General features: G+C 43.0%; 1 protein-coding gene across 3 annotated transcripts in view; it reads right to left on the bottom strand.

The window, feature by feature from the left end:
• Nucleotides 1-14,013, bottom strand: part of dscaml1 (Down syndrome cell adhesion molecule like 1) — a 106,022-nt gene that overhangs the window by 72,267 nt on the left and 19,742 nt on the right. For all 3 annotated transcript variants that reach the window (XM_086125026.1, XM_086125027.1, XM_086125028.1), the window contains exon 3: nucleotides 13,334-13,480. In XM_086125026.1, coding sequence (XP_085981152.1) covers nucleotides 13,334-13,480 — 147 coding nt within the window. The remainder of the gene's footprint in view (nucleotides 1-13,333; nucleotides 13,481-14,013) is intronic.

Below are 14,013 nucleotides of genomic sequence, written 5' to 3'. Positions count from 1 at the left end.
ATGGATTTCGGCGCTGTCCCTCTTCAAAAAGCAAAGATGCTTGTGGTGACAGAATGCATCTTTGGTCCCCTTGTGCATCTCTCTGGAGAGCATACGTCCCTGTCTTCACTCTCACGATCACTCTTTCCTGAGCAGACAACCGCCCCTCATCACTGACCCTTCATCTTCATGTTTTCAGACACACACACACACACACACACAGTTAAGATGGGGATGCGTGTGTGCATCAATAAGCAAAGATGAGCAAACATGCGCGTGTACACATCAATGTGCAAACTCATGCACAAATCAAAGAATCACATACCTACACTCACACACACACACACACACACACACACACACACACACACACACACACACACACACACACACACACACACACACACACACAAAACTGATGAGGAGAAGGCAGAATGGTTTCTCCTGCACAGCAACACATTGCGTATATGCAGTGCCACTCTCCCTATTAGTGGAACGCTGCTAGGTGCTGTCAACTTCTGGAGTGCAAACACGCACTTGTGCGGATGTCAACAGATGCCACCCTCATTTGGTGTTTGCACCGCATAAAAAAAAATAAAAATAGGCAGGTGACTCCTACATGACAAAATATTATCTGAGTTAGGGTCACAATTTGTGAATAAAAGCACTTTCTGAGGTCAAATGCAATGCACCTCATCAGGAATAATTTGATTTTTTTTAAACTTCAACGATTTTGAAATAAATCCCTCTTCACCCCAATGAAGAAGACGCAGAGATTGAAACTACATGCAAATTACTGTTTAACGTTCATAAATGTCACACAAGTGGAATAAACGATTTTACCACTATCAAAGGTGAAAACAACAAAAAGTGACTAAATCGCATCCCCCCGCCTCGCTCCCTATAGTGCCAGGGGTGCTATTAAAATCATTTTAAGGTCATCATGATTAAAATTCATTCAATAAATTGATTTGTATTATCATACACTAAAATAAAAAACCGAAATATTGTTACACCACCTGCGCCGTGAGTTAGACATTGTTTTAAATCGAGTCAAATTTTTGTTCACAAATTTGCAGAAGCACCAGGGGGGGTGTAAAAGAAAACACCTTTTTTCTCTTGTGACGTGCAGCACAGTCCACTAAACTCACAAACATGTTAAACTACACTTGCTCTGGCAAGAAAATTAAAATGCATCCATTTTTACACTAAGTGCAGTCGACAAATTATCAGGTACATTGGGGGGCAGGCAGCTCAGTGCGCCAGAACGCCAAGGGAGGCGCAACACGGCTCCAAACGTGGTAGACTAGCTTGCGCCGGCATCAAAATGAAGATTCGCCCGTTTTTACGTTGAGCGCACGGAAAATGGGATGAAAATAGGATCCTGTAAATTGAAGCAAAAAACATCCGGTGTGTAAGCTCCTGCACTTCTTATGTTCTCTTAACGGACATTTTTGTGGGCAGATTTGCACAATTTGAAAGATCCACTGTTTTATTTCCAATTCAGACTGAGAATATTGAGAATAATATACTGTCTGTAGGTGATGACTGAGCTTGGTTTAGAATGAAGACATTGTCAATGTTGAAGACCGCTTTTCAATAGGCATCACATTTAATCCCGATTTTATTGGAAGAAAGCATTTCATTTACAACAACCAATCCTAGAGGGAATGCCAAATCGCATGTCACTCGAGTGGGACCATTCACTCTTTTTTTTTTCCACTTCATCAAGTCAAACAAGCTCACCTGGATGGAATATGAACACAATGTCATCTTAAACTCGGCAATCACTCTCTCTCTCTGTTTGTCTGTATATGAAAAGGATGAGGCGGTGGGGTTCGGAGCAGGGAGGGGAGCAATGGAATAAATACCCGTTTGTTTTGCCCCTCAACAGAAATAAACAAGGCACTCACTTGTCAGCCTGCAAAAGAGAAGAGCTCACTGTTTAGGCAGACACACGCACACACACACAAAACCCACAGATAGCAAATGTGGAGTTGGGTGACTGTCACAAAGGCTGGGGGGTGGTTGACGAGGGAGGCAATCGAATAAAAATGTGTAAAAGGCAGCCACTATTTATTTGTATAGAGGTGGCTCGAGTATAAGAAGAAAGGCTTTTAAATGTCTTGATGACGAGTTGATGCTTTTAGTTCTATGTAAGATTAATAGATTGGCAGTGACATGTTATGATCAGACAAAAAGTTCATCTTTCCCTATGGCCAAAGAAAAATAACGGGACAGGAGGAAAACGTGCCAATGTGAATCAGGTGAGAGTGCGTCATTATGCATTTTTTTTTCTCTGTGCTGAAGTGCTTCACATATTGTGATAGGGAGTGTTTAAGTGAGCAAAGGTGCTCCAGTACATTTTACAATATCTTGTGGAGAGGCTGCATCTAACATACATTGTGTTTTCCTACTTGGCAGCAAGCGATGTCGTTGACAAGGATGAACGATCTGGAGTGCAAGCGTTCAGCTGGCAACCTGCGCTTGCACTCGTACACAAGAGCTTTGTCCATGTGTGCATGTGAAAGTGTGTGTGTGTGTGTGTGTGTGTGTGTGTGTGTGTCTGTGTGTGTGTGTACGAGCTCGACTACAGCGAAAATGCATCAAGGCTACAATTATTTTCAACTGAAATGTATATGAGATTCAAAATACACCCTTTTCTTCCTCTATGCACCCCCCGCCCCCTCCCCAACCACACTTCCTCCCGCCCCATCTTTTGTCTACTGGGAGCCTTAGTCAGCTAAGCTGGCATTCAAAAAATAAAAATCTCAGCTCACTTGCCGTTTCGCAATCCCTCGCAAACACAGCCCACAAACACGCGCTAAACAAACACACATTCGCAGTCAAAGGTCAGTTGGATGTGAATAGTGGTGAAATAAAAAGGGAACACCATGTTTTTAAGTGTATTTTCTCAATTAATGTTGGTGCACTACAATGTCGTCTTATCTGTGTCTCGTTTCCCTTTGATATTAGCAAACACTAGAGACCAAGACAGATGGTAGTGGTAACTTAGCAACAAAAACAACCAAAATGTAATTCGCGAATTAGTTATATGCTAATTCCAAAAAAGAAACACACGAAAGCAGACTATTCACATGGTTTTGACCTTGCGGTATTGAATATTTAATACAGCACGACAGCACTTTCCCAAATGCAAAATCTGCATCAATATGTCTGTGACGAGCAACCGAAGGCATCAAATTAATACTATCATACACATTCAAGTTAACGAACAGGACAAAATACAGTAAAAAACAATAAATCCAACAATAAAAGTCAGGGAGTATACCTTTAAGAGAAAAAAAATGGACTTGTCGTCCCGAGACACGTCTGAAGCGCAAATCGTTATTTTCAAACAAGGTCTCCTGTGAGAAAGAGCAAGAGAGGGGAGGAATAGAAAATTTGCTTTGCCGTGGGCATTGTAAGACACTGGATATGCACACGAACAAAGCATTTCCCAAATAGCAAGAACCAATGTACAGAGCGAGAGAGAGAGCAGAGAGGAAGGGGGAATACAAGTTGGTTGATCTCGAAGAGGTCCCCTATATGTCAAACAGGTGCATTCAGGAGACTGTCTCTGTGAATGGATGTTGAATGCCGCTGATTTCTGACCTACACCAGAACGACTGCTGTGCTCGCTTGAGTACTCGCCGATACCAATGACCAATGCCACTGATACTTCGAATACATAAAATTTGAATTAACATAATTACCAGGAGTGTGCTTCCATCCACGTTTCGCTACGGTATTTGATACGTGGGGTGCGAACCGATTCAAGGACGGTCTTGAAAGTGGGACGATAAGATTGGGTTCGACTCAGTGGCCTTCTGATTCGATTTGATACGGCATTGCTGAGTTTGAGAGGGTAAGAGGAAATGACTTTTTTGCTGTCATCTAATACAATGTTTTTTGAGCCAAGGCACATTTCTTTCATTGAAGAAAATCCCGCTTCACACCGCTAGCTGAAAATGTGAAAAAAACCAAGCGTATATTAACAATTAAAGTGCTACATTGTTATTACAGTCAAACCTTGGTTTTCGAACGTCTCGGTTCTCCACCAATTCGGTTTTCAACCAAAAATTTCGAGTTTTTCATGCCTCGGATGATGAACAAATTTCGGTTCTCGAACAAACTGAGCGCACTTGAATGCACCACTTGACTCCTCTGGCCTTCCTTACACGAACGAGGAAGCAACGCTTCCTCATGTCGCTTTCCATTGTGAGCAGACGTGTTCAGTTAACTTTTTTTTTTTTTTTAAGAGCGTGGTTTCGGTTTTCGAACAATTTCGGTTTTGAACAGCCTTCTGGAACGGACGAAAACCGAGGTTTGACTGTATAAGCGTGTTTTTTTTAACATTGACGAATAACATTATATTATAACACCTTGAATAGGAATCAAATGAACATCAATCAAATATTTGATAATCTTTCATATTCATTCCCACTCATTGTGATAAATGGTTTGAATGAACACAGATCTGATAACCTGGCAGCAATCAATGAAAGACCCACGAAGCTCTTCCTCCACAGCTCTGTCTTTCTCTATTCTGAGTTTTTTTACAGCAGTCAGGCTATTTCCTTAGCCGCTTCGGGTCTGAACATCTCATTTACAATGGCTTTGCAGGTGCGAAGTATTAATTGCTCTGCCACTGTGACTTTTTTGATTTAGCCACAAGTTCAGCGACATGCTAACTTATGATTAGAAGTGCCTGATTTTACAAATGGTAAATGGGCCAAAAGTGTCATCACCAACCGCTAGCCTGGCATGCACATTACATCATTTTCAGTTGACTTTCCGGGTCGGTGTGAACAACAATTGCTTGGACGTCATCGTTTGTTGTGCGCGCTTCCAAAAATTGCAATGGAAAAGAAAACCTTCCTGTTTTTACTATGTTCCTGTTGTGTAAACCTAAAACTCTCCACTCGATTAGAGCCGCTTGCAGTTAACAGTCATGCGTGTGTGTGTGTGTGTGTGTGTGTGTGTGTGTCCTAATAGACCTGCATGTGTCTTATGGGAGTCCTCACGGCAGCCTATACATCCCAGAGAGCCTATTGATTAGCTATTAATAAAGAACAGAGATGCCATTGTTCACAGGGGAGGTCAGAGAAGTCTCTATATATAGTGTACACACACACACACACACACACACATACACACACGCACACGCACACGCACATGCAAACCCACGTAAGTGCAAGGGGATTCAGAGTACATCGCAATGAAAGAAAGAGAAAGGCAAATCAGGTAAGGCACATTAGCAGTACATTGTGCTGTATTTGCTTCGGTTTTTCATCCATTAGTTCCAGTCTCTTCACCAATCTGTCGCCCACCTCCCATTCTGCGCCTCTTCGTCTACTACCTGCATGCCTCCTCCTCCCCCATCCCTCCCTCGCTCGCATGCACATCTTCAGGTCACGGGTCATTAAGTGCGCTCCAGAGGGGATGTGTTGGAACAGGATATCTCTCAGCTCCAGATTGCCCTAACCACACCCCCCCCCCGTACCTCGCAAAAGTTCAAACACGCACAAATATATGTATGACTGTAAGGCAGAAAAATGCATGATTTTCTTCAGCTCTTGTAAAAAACTGCACTTCGAGGGAAAGCAAACAAATGCTTGGCTTGCAGGTCAACTTCTTAGTTGTATATTACAGTTTCTTGCTTGACCATATTACTGTAGTCCGTCCAATGAAGATGTACAATTCCACGACATTACATTATGTCGGAAAACTGCATTCATCTGTAAATTTAGGTTCACATCAAACAAATTGCCCAGCAGAACATTAGCAAACCTGTCACATCGGTATTATTTTCCCTACAATTGGGTAGCAGAGCTGTTTAGATGGTGGATGAAGAAACTGTCTCATTTTATCAGATGCAAAAAGATATCAGTCATGTTATGTACTGAGACTAAATTTTTAAAAACAATTGCCAAGTGTAGTCAAAACAACAATGCTGACTGCAATGTTGAAAACTAAAAATTCAGAGCAATTTCTCAGCAATAAAACAAAAGTCAGAAAGCATTTTGCCCTCTTGATTTGAGAGAGAAAGTCATAGACAGACACAGAGCAACGTGTTCTCATGAGAAATTCATTGCAAACTGTCCCAAAAGCTGAGCACTTGGGATCCACTTGGGCTGTCTCTTCCATTGCATTTTGAGAAAAAAAATCAAATAAACATGTTACCAACCCTAAAAATTTTTTGGACAAATTACTCCAGTTATTGTCAACAATCCAGCTAAAATCATTCGACTCATCGTGGTTTGGGATTGATTTTCTTCTGCTGCAACGAGCGCCTTAGTGAAGGTGAAGGGAATTATGAACTGTTCCAAATGCCAGTCAGTGCAAGAACAAAACCTTCCTGCTTCTTGTAGAAAGCAAATAAATGTCAGGAAAAGCTCATTAGAACCTCTGAAATGTATGTGGCGTTAATCAGAGGGTCTTAAAATGGTGGCAGGTGTGTGCTGAATCCCATCGAACCTGTCTTTGAAAATGATTTTTGAGGACAGCCACATCCCCAGAGGGTGTGCACACTTGTGCAAACACATGATCTCAGCTGTTTAATTTTACTTGCCTTATTGAATACATGTCATTGTGTTAGATTAAGTTGTAGAGGTTATAGTGAAGTTACATTAACGATGTTAAAAAATGTTTGTTTATGTTTATATCACAGACACCTGCCATTTCAACTTGGGGTGTGTAGACTTTTACAGAACCACCTCCTTAAGGTCAAGCTAAATTTAGTCCCAAGTACGTGCGTCTGTTATTAACACTGACCAACAAGAGCAGCGTTGGAAAGGTCACACGCACTTTATGCATCCAACACGACGGCGAAAATCGCCAAGACTCCGGCAAACGCTAGCTTGCGCGAAAAGCGGCGGAGCGCACACACATCGTTGTCATATTTGTTCTGCACAGCCACGTAACATCGGATTGTTGGGTGGATGGTTACAATAACACTGTATTTCTCCTCTATGTGTGTGTCATCTTCATGAAGTGACGGCGCCACCTCCCCCAATCGTCGACGCACTGTCACCCTCGACCTTCTTCTTACAAGTGATGTGATTTTTAAGCAAGTCATGATCTCCATTAGTGATGGATTTGCATATTGAGCTGATTGTGCACAGCACCCCCCGTCCCCCAATTTATTTTTGCTCTAATTAGTTCCGAAGGCTTAAGAAGGAAGAGGAGGGTGGGGGCTTGCAGCAGTGGTACATGCAGTGAGGCTGAGGAAGAGGGTGTTGGCGAGGACATCATGGCGGCTGATGAGTAATCCACGACGTCGGCTGCGCACGCAAAAAAATCGAACGGAGATTGGGCTAGCGTGTATTTACACTGCTCTCATTAGAGAGCATGCATGTGTGCGGCCAGGCAGGCGCACAAGCACAATCTGAAAAAGTTCAGCATAAAACGACAAAGGCCGCGCACTGTAAAATTATGTCTGCGGGCGGGTCGGGAACAAACAGGAAGGCTCTTAGACGGTCGGCGGCCTCTACACCTGCCGCACACTCTCAACCGTACACACTTTGGCCATTGGCAGCTAATAAATTACTAACTAGCAGAGAGGAAAGGGAGCCATCTTCTCCGTGTAAGGCCGAATGAATTCGCCGAAGCACTATGCAAATGTTCCCTGGGCTAACGAGACCGCCTGCATGATTGGAGTGCCATTGAAATTCTCCTCGCGCACAGCCTCCCTCTCGCACTTCCTCTCCCTTATCTCGCCCCATCGCTTTCGCCATTTCAATCTGCAGAGACAACATCAATGTTCCCATTTATCCATCGATCTTTCACCTGTATCTGTCAATTGATCATCTATCTGTTGTGTAGCGACCTGTAGCTGTCGATAATCTACCTGTATCATTGCATTGCCCTGTATGAGACTATATGGAAGAAAATATTCATTATATCAGAGATTGGCATCTTAAATAATTGTGGGGGGGCACAATTTTTTCATCAGTGCACCTGGGGGGCCTCAAAGGGTCAAGCACTTCTTAAAGGGGAAATCAACCCCAAAATGTTCTGTTCTATGCAGCCCAACTAGTTTAAACGTGGCATGTGTGATGTTGCCCATTGATACAAACACACACACACACACACAAACAGAGCGTACTCAGACGCGCTCTGCACCTGTTCTCTCTGTAAAACATCCAAACACGAGTGCTGAATAAATAACCTTCCTAACATGCATCATTGCCAGGTTCACACACGCACACACGAACACACACACACACACACCACATCTCGTAATCACACATCAATAAGTAAACACCACCCATTTCCGGAATATCCACAGCAACCCGACTACCCTCATCTCCGTGACCGAGGTGAGGAACAAACTGCTCCGATACGAAAGACAAACACACAGAAATGCTTACTGGTCAAACAGTAGCACAGATTAATGGAGAAGCTCTCAAAGAGGGAAGGGAAACGAAGGAAAGGGGACAAATGGGGTGGGCATTAGGCTCTTGTCAGATGCATCTTTAATGACAGGACACAGTCCCTTTCAAGCCCCAAGATGCCTTTTTCTCCCTGGGGGAGGCTCGGGACGGAAAAAAAAACAAAAAAAAACGCACACACACATACATGCAAAATACCCGCACCTCACCTCATGGTCTCTTCGTCAAACAGCAGTCAGTCCATCATCTTTCCATTCTATGCCCACTTTGCCACCTGCATAATTTAGCACGTAGCGCGCTTTCGTGCCACTTTGTCTTTCATTTCTGCCGATTCTGCCATTTTTTTCCCCCCCTCGCCTATCTGTTGTTAAAATCTGTGTTTGACGTAGTGGAAGGGAAAAGATGATGCTTTGTCACTTTATCGTCTAATAAGTGCCTCTCCTAGGGGCGTACTATATGGAAAGGGGACGGTTGAAGTTAAAAAGAGTGGAAAGAGAGTACACGGGGGCCTCTGCAGAGTGGCCACAAAATGGAGACTGGAACAGAAACGGCGGCAACTGTTGTGACGCGAGGCTCCACCACAATGTGAGAGGCTATGTTTGTGTGTATGTGTGTGTGTGTGCGTGTGTGTGTGCGTAGAGGATTAAACAAGCTCGATCAATGCATGCATGAACACGCGTACACCCGGCCACACTTTGGTGCATTGTTCACACCCACAACTCTCTCTCCACTACATCAGCCAATCAATGCTGATGTGGAGTCCATAACTTAACAAAAATCAATCCATCTACATAACCATCAGTTGGCGCCCTGCATTTGGTATCTTCCAGTGATGATTTTGTAATGCAGAAGGTGAAGGAATGTTGCTCACCCTCACTGCTTGGCTGTACAAGGAAGTGGCACTGCTTCGTATATTTATAATGGGTTCATTTATTTTTCATGACCAATAATGTAAGACTATTGTTTGACTGGTAATTATATAAAAAAAGTTGCTGTTTTTTTAAATCAGGCCATGAATTTGGAATCCACCTTGAATTGTTTTTATAAAGTGTTCATTCAATGAAGAGAGTCATTGGTCTCACAACGAAAGGCTAAATTCAAGCAATGAAATTGGACCTCTTTAAATGAAACAATAAAATATGCATTCCATTTTAAAATTAGAAAAAAATGTGGTTTTAAATCCACTTCATCAGGAATCCTGCTGGAAATATTGGTATTGAAATGTTCCAATTCCCCCATGACTGCAAAAACATGCAAGTCAGGTCACTCAAAAGTTCAAGTACTGTGCATTTGTTTCGAATATTTATCCCCAAAATTTATGCTTGCATGATAGTCTAGATCAGAGGTTCTTAACCTTGGTTCGATCGAACCCCAGGGGTTCGGTGAATCGGTCTCAGGAGTTTGACGGAGCCTCTGCCATGGAGGTTAAGACACACCCGACTCAAGATATCAATTAGTTATGACACGCCCGCTTGGCCATCGCTGGCTGCGGATGATCACATGACATTTGCTTGTCCAAACAGTGCTGCGGGAAATTTAGTTCGCTCAGTCGTCACCTTGTGACTATCGTGATAGTACGTCATACAATTTTTAAAAACCTATACTTATGCCATGTATTTTTATTTACCTTTTTATGTTTTTAACAAATGTGTGTTTTTAATGTCTTGAATTTGTTTTTATTTTTCACTAATGAAGGGTTCGGTGAAAGTGCATATGAACTGGTTGGGTTCGGTACCTCGAACAAGGTTAAGAACCACTGGTCCAGATCATTTCAATGCTTGGCACATTCTCAACGAGGAGACCCCCTTTACTGATGGACCAATTCACATGTTGACGATAACGCTGCTAGTAATAATTGAAAAGGAGAATAATGTAATGTGCCGTAAAGCCAGCGTGTACTGATAAGGACGCATGAGGTACAGTTTACAAGACGTCCTTGTTCCCGGCATTACCTATTAGCGGCCTCTTCATAATCATCAAGGCAGGATTACGCGTGCCGAATAAGAGTGCAATACAAACAAAGCAATACATCTTAAAGATGTGTATTTTCTCAACAGTGTCTAACGAATGAATGAAGTGTGTGTGTGTGTGTGTGTGTGGTAGGGTAGTGACGCACTAATATCAATCAAGCAGTGATGCATCCTCACACCTTCCTTATTCTGCCAGCCAGTTCGCACCCGTTACCATGGTGACCAGATTAAACTCACATTCGTTTTAAAGTTGAAGGAGATGGTTACGAATAAATAAGTGACGCACACATGCACACACACACAGTTCCCTCAGGCATATCCGTCAACACTTCCGATCTGACGAGCATACACACGCATTTTCGAACCAGCAAACCAGCAATAACAGTGCGAGAAAGCAAGCAAAACAAATCTGCGGCGTGGAAGCAGCAGCAAGGATAACGGGCCGATGCCGAAAGCATGCACATCAATCTGTTGACCCTTCCCGTGCGTGCGCGCGCGTACACACACACACACACACTGCTCTGTGAACTCCTCAATGTAAACAGATTTGGCTGTCAAAAAGTGACATGACACCCAGGCGGGGTCGTCTCGCAGTGAGGGCAGCTGTCAGCAACCACCCGCCCGCCTGCCTCTTCATCAAAGATCATTCAAAGTCAGCTTTATTGACCAACACGGCCATTCGTGACGCGTGTCATTCTGTCAAGTCCACACCTTGGCTTACACTGACCTTTTAATAGATGGCAAGCCAGCGGAGCATCTCGAGCGGGAGTGAAAAACACAAAGCTGCTCATGATGGATGGATTGAAAGCGTGCGGCGGAGACTCATGTGATAGCCTCACTCGACAAAGTGCTGACACAGGCAATCACGCTGTACAAGAGACAAAGATGGACAGAGAATAGAGAGGAAAACCTCCCTGTCGTTGTTATCACTTGTCATCCTGCTTGGAGAGAGATGTATAAAGGAGAGAATATAAAAGCCCCACAGATTCCTGTCTCCTGGGATTTCTCCCCAAGATTTTGGAAGCGCTGTGTGTAAGGAAAGGCATTTGACTAAATTGCCATGATTTCCAATGAGTAAAATTAACAATCAACTCAATTATTAGTAGCAATATTATTATTATTATTATTATTAACTCCTGTTTGGATCAGGGCCTGACCAATCAATCGTTGGGCCGATAATAGCAAAGCACCAATAAATTGACACCGGTCAGTCAGTGGAGTAGAACTTCAGTTTTGTAATTAAATCTTCCTGGAAAGTGTGACTAAAACCGAATCATACAAAAACCAAAGCAGCATTGCCCACAGGAAACAATACAAATCAAATTAAACCGTTCCAGATGCTTGAAAATACATTTCATAGAGAATAACCAGTGCGTTACAGACAAAAATAGTGTGAGATAAATAGAAAAACTCATTGAGTACATAAAGGAAGATTAACCGTCACTTTTACCTTCATTGAAGACTCTTTGATGGCGTATAAAGCGAGGACTTTCTGACATGTTGTATGAAAACGGCTCAACAGATACAAGTCGTATTAGTTAATTAAAAAGATTACCGGTAGATTTTTGAATAGGAATGATTGGAGAACTATATTCACCATCATAATCTTCCTGGTAATACATTACTATGACAATCGAATTCGTTACGGTTACATGCAAATTACCATACAGCATTTTGCGACAACGCTTAGGGACCGAGTTGTACATTCACATAAATTGTGGGAGTGCTTGTGTGAGAGTGTTTGTGTATGAATGTGTATGTGGATGTAATGTTCTTGCCTGTTCACATATTAATGTGTGAGTGAATATGTTCAACAGCTGATCAATAGCTTTCTCCCACGCATCCACGATGCGGGGGCTCTGACAGGCATGCAGACACAAATACACACATTCACAGAAATATACTGTACACGTAACAGAGGTTCTCACCACTCTCACAATGACAGATCCGTGACAAGAGAGAGGGGAATCCAACAACAAGCTCTATCGATCTAGACTGGAAACGCCCCTCAGGCCACACACACTCTCTCACACCACCCGCCCCCACACACACACACAAACACACACAGATACACTACAGCTGTACTGAATCAATGAGTGCTTGGAGTAAAGGACAGAACCAACCAGTACGCGCTCGTGCACACACACGCACGTATACACACTTGCGCACATACACTCATGCACACACACTATGGAGTGACAACAGGATAAAGGGCAGCAGGAACATATCATCTGACCTGAACGGTCTCATCTGACATCCAACAATTTGCCATTGCTCCGCAGAGCAAATGTTAACTGTGAAACACACAAGCCTTCTCACACACACAAACATACACACACACACACACTTCGACACAGTGTAAATGTGTAGGAGGCCTTCACATGGTTCTTGCGAGGGGTGCGTATGCTCACTTTGTGGTGACTGTGATGAGAGGCTAAAAGGGTCCATCACTCATCAAATTACATTGCCCTCACACGCGCACACACACACACACACACACGTGCCCTCTCTCTCCCTCTTTTTCTCTCTCTCACACACACACACACACACACACACACACACACACACAGGATGCATCCAAAGTCTGATTGATCCCCAGAACACGGCTATTAACAACAGCGGCGTCCGTGAGCAAGTGAGGAGCCAGCAACATGGCAGGCAAAGGCCATTTCATCTTCTTTTTGATGGAGTGGTTCATTTTTTAAATCCTCCTCTCCATCTTCTTACTCTGACAACACGGGATATACCAGTGACACGGGAGAAATTCATTACAGCAGCCAAGGACTGTCAACACCTCATTTCCATGACAGGGTTTAATGGAAATTCCTATTTTGAAATTGCTGATCCAACTCTAGCCTTTTCTCTGAGAATAAAAACTGTTTGACTCCACTGCCATTTGAATGTTGATCAAACACACCAAGCATTTACTCAGCAAAAGTTACAAAAAAATCTGACGATGCAGTAACAGTGACTGGATCAGCTCCTTACCTGGGACAATGGACACGGTGTCTTTCTCCCAGGACACCACGCTGACGTACTCTTGGACAGCAGAGGGGATGAGGCACTTGAACACAGCAACATTACCTCGCATGGAGCGCTGGTCAGCCACACGGACCGTATATGGCTCCCGGAACACTAGTGTGGAATACGGGAAGAGTACAGAATAGCTATTAAATATGATCATAGCGATTAAATCTCATCATTCTAACAGTGAGGAAATTCACTATGTACAATATAGGCAAGGCAGCTTTGCTACATTGTGTCAATTTGATAAAAGGAACAGATTCTGCAGTGGAGGTAGGGAAATCTGACTTGGCGAACAAATAAATAACTTTTTACACTAGGATTACCAGTAGCAAAATGGATATTTTAAAAAAAGTTTTGTCGGCTTCACATGATCAGGATTTTTGAAGCTGAACTGAAACTGAACAATAGCAGCAACAAAATGAGAACCGATCATCAATCACAAGATCACAAGAAATTTCGTTCGGCACTCATTGGAATCCAAGATTTTAAATAAGGTAAAAGTATCGACTTTCAACCGAGCCTTTGTAACAAAATTCAGAAGCAAAATTTTGGCCCGCAAGAGACATTGATGCATGTCAAAATGAATAAGAAGACAGCTGGGAATGTGGACGTTTTCTCTCATGTGTCTCTTTGCATATAAA

The sequence above is a fragment of the Hippocampus guttulatus genome, chromosome 12, assembly GCF_054856545.1.
Source record: "Hippocampus guttulatus isolate MCC_2025c chromosome 12, RoL_Hgut_1.0, whole genome shotgun sequence".
Classification (NCBI taxonomy): Eukaryota; Metazoa; Chordata; class Actinopteri; order Syngnathiformes; family Syngnathidae; genus Hippocampus; species Hippocampus guttulatus.
Note: the sequence above shows the minus strand (reverse complement) of the source record. Positions and strands in the feature narration are given on the sequence as shown.